An 8232-nucleotide genomic window follows, 5' to 3' on the forward strand; every position below is an offset into this window, starting at 1 on the left:
CAACAACTGTAAACGTTCCAATCAGTTACAAACACTACATCTTGAAATATATCAAAATAATGGAGAGAAAACGTTTGAAATTTTAAGAAACACAAAATTGGAAAAAAATTATTGCTTCAAAATTTAATTTACTAAAAAAAAAATTATTGCAAAATTAAAATTCAAAAAAAAAAATATTTAGCAAAATTTAAAATTTATATTAAAAAATATTTTCGAATGTTTCGCACATTTTAGTTTCGGTAATCCACAAAAAATTCGCAATTTATGAAGGCTACAACAATAAATGTCAAGCCGCGTAAGTGTTGGCTTAATTCTATGCTGCAACCAAATTAATATGTTCAACATTTTCACATGCTTCTAATCACCATGCCACCAGGGTGAAATTATACAAATTCATATTGGACAAGCTGGAGTGCAAATAGCAAATGCCTGTTGGGAGTTATATTGTCTCGAACATGGAATCATGGCGAACGGCGCGCTGTGCCAAATGCCGAACGACGATTCGTTTCTCACATTTTTCGGCATCTCAGGCATGGCGCTGAAAGTGGTGCCGCGTATTGTCATCGTCGACACGGAACCAACAGTTATCGGTGTGTTTACGATAGGATTTGAGAAGCCGTTGACAATTCTGTTGCTTTTTAAATATGCATTTTAATCTGTTTCTCCACCTTGTGTATATTGTCTAGATGAAATACGCACAGGCGCCTACCGATATCTCTTTCATCCGGATACTCTCATAAGTGGCAAAGAGGATGCGGGCAGCAATTTTGCACGTGGTTACAATCTACTGGGACATGATCTGATTGATCGTACTATGGACGCTATACGAAGGGTGGCGGAGCAGTGCCGGAATTTACGTGGTTTCCTAATATTTCGCGCCATTGGTGGCGGCACCGGTTCCGGTTTCGGCACGCTGTTATTGGAAAAATTATCCGAAGCCTATGGCAGGAAGACCACAAAGGCCGAGTTTCTAGTATTTCCATCACCCTCGTGAGAAAGCAAATAGAACATTTTGTGCGATTAGACTTAACTAACGGCCTGTTATAACTTTGCAGACTTTCACCCATTATTGTTGAACCGTATAATGCCCTGTTGGCCACACATTATTCCATGGATTATGTAGACGTGTCCTTCATTGTGGATAATGAAGCTTTATATGAAATTTGCGATACGAAACTGGGCGTTTCAGCGCCCACTTATACCAATTTGAACCGTATCATCGGCCAGGTTGTCTCCGCATTCACAGCATCGCAGCGCTTTTATGGCACTAACAATGTATCTTTCGAGGAGTTTCAAACGAATCTTGTGCCTTATCCACGTATACACTATCCGCTACTTACCTATGCACCGCTGGTGCCGGTCAGCAAATTCCCCTATGTGAACAGTAATGTTGAGCAGTTGACACAGTCCTGCTTCCATCCGGGCAGTCAAATGGTGCGTTGTAATCCAACGCTCGGCAAGTATATGGCTTGTGTACTTCTTTACCGAGGTGACGTTTCGCCGAACGACATCAACTCCTCCATCCAGCAAATTAAGTCGTCGCGTACCGCTCGCTTTGTAGATTGGACACCGACTGGTTTCAAGATTGGAGTGAATGCCATGCCGCCGGTCTTTGTACCGGGCGGAGATCTGGCGCCAACATCCCGTGCCGTCTGTGCTATATCCAATAATACGATCATTCGCAGTGCTTGGTGTCGGCTGGTTAGTAAGTACGATAAGTTGTATAATCGACGTGCCTTCGTGTATCATTTTGTGGGAGAGGGCATGGAAGAGGGTAGTCTCTCGGAAGCGTCTCAAAACGTTTGCCAACTAGTGGCTGACTACTATGAAGTGGAATCGTCGGCACGCAGTTCAGCAACGCAAGCCGACAACGATGATTAAAACTTACTTTTTTAGCTGGTAAATTTATCACATTATATCTCTTAAAATTTTTATGTTTATAATAAAAAAAAATATATACTCGTAAATTGATTAGTACTGAAATTAACGGTGAAAGCAATTGTATTATTATTGATTCAAAGTGCGTTTTTAATCAAAATAGTTTTAAACAACGCTCCCGTCCAGATAAGCTTTGGGCGGATATGAGTTCGGGTCTTCTTCGACTATGGGGATCCTTATCGAATTTTATTTTTGGAAATTTCAAAAAAATTTCGACATGAACCGTTAGGCTAATAACCTTTAGAATCATCGCACACACATACGTTACATACCTACTACTGAAACTAAGCCTTCTCCACTTCTGTCCCACACAGAACGGTCTTTACCAAAATATTGATTACATAATTGCCGTAATTGCGTGAAAAATAACTTCATCAATGTTCTACATCAAGTCGCAACTACAGCGAGGCCTGTGACGACAGCCAGGCCGTCACGTAGCCTAAATGATCGATGATGGATCACACTCGATTACAAATGCGCATAATGGCCCAACATGACGTGTGACGCCAGGTCAACGCCGCACCGACAATCTTCTGAAAGGTTGTGTGGACATACTACAGCCGTTTAGCTCCGACTAAAACAAACAATGATGGCATCGGAAAGTACAGACAGACAGACATACTCGTACAATCATATTTGTAGGGTGCGTGCCCCAGCAATTACTGGTCTTGCCAACCGCACGTCTCTGGGTCACAAGCGAATTCATAAAAAAATAAATACAAAAAAGAACAAAAACAAACAAAGCGGTAATGTTAAAATTAAGTATTTACAGGCGCACAAAAATCAACAAACCCACAATGAACTTTCCTCCATACACGTTCACTGCACTCCACGATGATGATGGTGATGAGCAATTCAAGCGCATATCCTGCCCCTTATAATAACCCATAATTAAAAGAGAGTGGTACCCTTTTATTTCGGCCACTCGCATTGGCATCACGCGCGCTGTGTAAAAGCAACGCGAACGAACGAAGACAAACCGCACGGCAACACCAAACATCTGGTCACAGAGCGCGCCAGGCTCTGAGTCAGCCTACATCTCCACCGACTTTGCTTTCGTCGTTTGGCAAGGTCTTTTCGTGCGTCTCCTGCGCAATCGTGATAGATTCGAACGCTGTGGCCTTAATGTGCGCTTATCGATTATCCTCTTTCCGATGCTGTTGATACTCCCAACGCATGGCTGCGCTCCAGTAGATTATCTCCGCGGATGTTGATCTTTCAACTTGCGTGCCTTATGTCTATCCGCTAGTGCACCTCAGCCCGGTTTTATCCACATAAAGACATTGCCATAACAGATTGCAACGCATTGATTGTGTTGCATTATACTATGTTGTTGTATCGGTTTAGCAGAATGCGCAGAACATTTATGCCGTTGCGGTACTGCCCCGCACTCGAAATTATTTACGCCAGCCTTTGTGTTTTGCTTTGTTCTTTCGTCAGAGCTTGCAGTATCAGTATCGGAGTATATAATCGTGAGAACCGATGCGTGTGTTCCTGTACGTTTGGTCAACTCGAAGAGCTAATCGTACCTCGAAGATTTTTCGTTTGACTTAAGTGTTAATGAGCTAAAGGAAATTTTGGCGCATACGTGCTAAGACCGCCAGCTATGATAAAATTACTACACATATCAATATATTGCATATTGTTGCCAAAAACGAATACAAGAAAAACACGATAATAATTTTGAAATATTTTATTGAACCCATCTGGTTCGCTTAAGATAATTTAAGAACTGTTAGGCTTTAGAAAACAATTGAGTAATGCCGGATTGACTTGACGTCCCAGTTGGTTCTTCTTCTTATTCTTGCTTTATACTACGATGGCTAAAGAGACCGCTGTCGTGTTAAACAAGGCATGCCGTGGGGTTTATTCAACTTAATCCAATAAATATACCTAGTAGAACAAGCTTAGAACCAGTCAGCCCAATAGAAGATCTCTTAAATGCTGGTGACTACTACATAGTGGTGATCTATTGATTTGTCAACTTTGAATTTATTAGGACACTTTGAACCTACTAAATAACGTAAAAAAGAAGATGGAATTGTTGGGAACTTACGTACAAAAAGTCTGATGACACTTATCTTGGTCTTATCTACTTACTGTAGATCAAGGATTTCCTAGCTGACAGACTTTTTAGGATCTGACGATGTTAGAAATTCAAAGGGTTTCCGATTTGTTTTCTTGTTTTTTAGGTATTAGAAGTCCGTTTTCGGATAGTACTAGAATGGAATTGGTAAATGTATTTCCTGTTCTTTGGTTATTCAACAAAATTTGTACTCTTGGAACTGTTTCGACACAGTTCTTTCCTCTTCCTTCAGTATTCGATTCAACGCAAACATTTTCTTTAAGATATCGTTTTTTCATAATATTGATCTTATATAGTTTCGAACTAATAATTCTAAGAGTCTGTTAAATTTAGTATAAGATACTTATTTGCAAACATTTTATATTATTATTATAGAAAGCAAATTTTATACAAAACCAAAGGTGATTATCCTCACCTATATGTAATATTTGATTTAGCAACACGCGTGAGAAGATTCACAGCTTACTTCGAATGGCTTGGCGTCTATGGCACCATATGGTCAATTGTTGTGCCGAGGCGGAGCTGCTTGTAACGTATGGAAGAAGGACGCCTGCGGCATCAGCACCAAAGCAGTTATAGCGCGGTCCGCTTATTGCACCGAAGTATTTGTTCACACATGTACACATATGAATACGGAGATGCACCTACAACCATGTTTATAACTTATTAACAATATTTTTATGTGATTTTTTGCGATATTTTTGCCAACACCCGCTTCTATTGTGCCCAGCTTGCGGCCGCAGTAGATTCGTAGCCAAAATGAATTCATAAAAATGCAATTCGCTGCAGCAAAGTGAAAAAGAGAAATTGCCGGTATTGAATATACATAATTCACATATGAATATCCACATGAGTTTAGGTATATATCATATATTTGTACATCTATGAGTATGAGCAAATACTCACTGCACCTATGGAATGGTTGCCAATGGCGCTGTTAACAATTGCGGAACGGTTCAGGCTCGATCGCGGCACTTTTAACATAGTTTTCCTCGTATAGGTGAAGATGATCTGCCATAAGGGTATAAAGGCTTTGTAATAGTATGGTTTATCTATAATTGTCTAGATTATAAAGAATAAAAATATCAAATCGAATATGTTTAAAACGTCTATATTAATTTACGTTATCTCGGAAAGCTCTGGGAACTCGAATAATACTGACATAACCACAGTCAGAGGTTCGTTCCCTTTGGAATCGTTTCTGAGACCGTCCAGGAAACTCTAGCATCGTCCGTGCGACGTATTCTGTGATGATGGAACTCATTATTACAATCACTTACATATATACTTTCTGGTAAATTGGAAAAAATAGAGCTCGCTGAATAAAATTCATAACAGTTTTCTAAAGGACCAAGTATACCGGTTAGACCCCATGTAATACGTTTGACAAGATACTGGCAAACCCTAGTGGCGTGCACAGTTGGAATTCAAGACAATAACCTGTTGTTGGAAAAATCAAAATCTTTTTCCTTGGTGCAGCGGAAAATCCATAAGATTTCCAATTTATCTCTGCACTCGAATATCGCTATTCGGCGCTGCCACAAGTAAGGCGATGCAACGTTGCTTATTAGCAAAACGGGGCGAGTATGTGCTTGAGCACATACATCTCAAAGCTTCTCTGCTGCAGCTTCAACCGAAGTTTTTTTGCTTGTTAGATCGGACGTTAGGCGCTTGTTCGTTTGTCTATCTTTCCGTCTGTTCGTTCGTCCGTCCGTCCGACCACTTGCAGCTCTTTTATTCATTCAATTTGTCAGTTGGTGCAACATAAATTCGCTCGAAGCTTTAGCGTCTTTAGCAGAAGTGATGTGCGCCAAAGTCAAAAGGTTATCGCTTGTTGGAACAGTTGTTGCACTACTGCTGTGTTTAGCCTCCAGCTCGTAAAGCCGATCCAGCCGCGCCGGCATTGTCGGGTTATTGGGTTGTCGGGCGCATAGCGGCACGTCATGTTGCGTTGCGTTGGTGCAAATGGGCAAGTGTGCGGCGCGCATTTGTGGCTTATGTTGCATGCAATAAAATTATTAGTGGTAATATTTGTGAAATATTTGTTTTCTAATCTGTAAACACCAATCATATTAACAATTTGAATATGACAGCAAAATAACAGAAAACAAACAGACACCATTAGAGAACATGAGGAAAGAAGTCAAAGGTATACATATACACACTTTTATATATAGATATCTGCATACATAAATATAAATTGAATGCTCATCAGTATTTTATGCTCTCCAACTGAAGAAGGCTTATAAATTACTATCTATTCAATTGGCTCTATTTAAAGATTTGCATTTGTAAACTGCCGCTGGCGTTGACGTTTGTATTTGTGGCATTAATGCCGCTGGTTTTATCAATAAGATAACGGTACTTGCGATTTATTAGAATCCTAGCTTGTGCAATGACATGTCGTATACAGGGTAGTCTTTATTGCGGGTTTCTTCTTGAATGTGCTATTTTGACAATATGTACATACATATGTGATTGGCGTTTGAACCGTTTAGCCGGCTACAGCCGAATCGATGATAGCCTCTCTTCCTCGCAGTTCGGCGCCAGTTGGGGATTCCAAGTATAACGAGGTCACTCTTCACCTGGTCCCTTCTACGGTGTGGAGGCCTTTCCCTTCCTTGGCTTCCTCCGACGGGTACTGCATCAAACACATTCAGAGCTGGAGTGTTTTCGTCCATTCCGACAACATGACCTAGCCAGCGTAGCCAGTGTCTTTTTATTCGCCGAACTATGTCAATGTCGTCGTGATGATGATAAATCTTGAGCAACATTTTCTTCTCGAAAACTCCTAGTGTCGTCTCATCTGATGTTGACATCGTCCACGTTTCTGCACCATAAATCAGGACGTGAATGATAAGCGACTTGTTTGATTTTGGTTTGTTGAGAGAGGACTTTACTGTTCAATTGCCTACTCAGTCCAAAGTAGCACCTGTTGGCAAGAGTGATTCTGCGCTGGATTTCGAGGCTGACATTTTTCGTGTTGTTGATGCTGGTTCCCAGATATACGAAACTATCTACTACTTCAAAGTTATGGCTGTCTACAGTGACATGGGAGCCAAGACGCGAGTGCGCTGATTGTTTGTTTGATGACAGGAGATATTTCGTCTTGTCTGTTGTTGCTTCCGATGATATCAATATCATCGGCGTACGCCAGCAGCTGTACACTCTTATAGAAGATTGTACCTTCTATATTTAGCTCTGCAAAATCAGAGAGTTTGCTACCTATATTATTGAACAGATTGTGTCGCTCAGAAGTAAGTACTAAAAAGGTCCTGAATCGATTTTCGCTTATTGCAGAATGCTGCAATAGACTTGTGGGATGTGTTAAAAGACCAGACATTGAGCAACCAAATATTAATACATAAAACTGAGAGAATAAAGCGAATGTCACGAGCGTAAGAACAGACAGAGCCGATAGTTTCAGCTGGTTCACTTGCTTCTAGCTTCCGTAGTCACTAAAGATGAGTTATTGCTCAACTGAATCTTGTAGGCTGTGGAAGCCATTTCCACCATCTCGTAATCTGTAAAAGGCTAATTCCAAATTCGATATATGCGAAGTCTGATCAAAGTATATTTTTGATGTTCATATTTTCTTATCATTCATAGCTTTTCACTCACTCAATTCTTTTAAGCCACTAAATAATTTTAGTGAAACTCTAAATATCTCACAGCTGTATATGCCCCGCATTCCATGGTCACATATTAACCAACACGTAATTGCGCACACGTCGGAGGTCATGTCAAATGGCAAAATAAGCTAAAGAGGCTTTTAACACTCTGACATAAGCAAATTCACACATATATATAAATGTATGGAAAGCTTTTTGCACCGATGCATGACCAAGCATATATAGTTATATGAAGTAACTTGCCACACATTACATAAGTAGCATACGCTTGCATCATCATGCAACGTCGGCTCTTTGCTTAGCACTACAACGGTTAAGAGCGGCAGTAGGCGCTGTCAAACAAACATACACACGTACTTGGCGCGATACTTAGAGCAAAAATGAAGTCATTAGTGTAGACGCTTGGTAACACTGCCATTTAAGCATCAGAAGTCGTGTCCCTGGCCAAAAGTTCATGTTATTTGTGGAGTGAAGATAAATTATCTGATGTCTTGTTACGGCCAGTCGGTAAAATAGCTGTGTTGAAATGCATGATATACATATCTACATTCATATGTATTATATACTGTGTTTGTT

At 40.4% G+C, this 8232-nt stretch overlaps 1 protein-coding gene across 1 annotated transcript; it reads left to right on the plus strand.

The window, feature by feature from the left end:
* The first annotated feature begins 65 nt into the window (after positions 1–65).
* On the plus strand, positions 66–1983 carry LOC105212326 (tubulin alpha-1 chain). Its single transcript, XM_011184227.3, has 4 exons — positions 66–295; positions 377–590; positions 687–990; positions 1056–1983. The coding sequence occupies exons 1-4, from the start codon at positions 284–286 to the stop codon at positions 1879–1881; spliced, it is 1356 nt and encodes a 451-aa protein (XP_011182529.1). The 5' UTR covers positions 66–283; the 3' UTR covers positions 1882–1983.
* The last annotated feature ends 6249 nt before the right edge of the window (positions 1984–8232 follow it).

This window comes from Zeugodacus cucurbitae, chromosome 2, assembly GCF_028554725.1.
Source record: "Zeugodacus cucurbitae isolate PBARC_wt_2022May chromosome 2, idZeuCucr1.2, whole genome shotgun sequence".
NCBI classification, from domain to species: Eukaryota; Metazoa; Arthropoda; class Insecta; order Diptera; family Tephritidae; genus Zeugodacus; species Zeugodacus cucurbitae.

Excerpts from the sequence above, each read along its gene's own strand:
- LOC105212326 (XM_011184227.3), top strand. Across the intron at positions 591-686 it reads CACGGAACCAACAGTTATCG|ATGAAATACGCACAGGCGCC; the intron begins GTGTGTTTACGA and ends TATATTGTCTAG. Across the intron at positions 991-1,055 it reads CTAGTATTTCCATCACCCTC|ACTTTCACCCATTATTGTTG; the intron begins GTGAGAAAGCAA and ends ATAACTTTGCAG.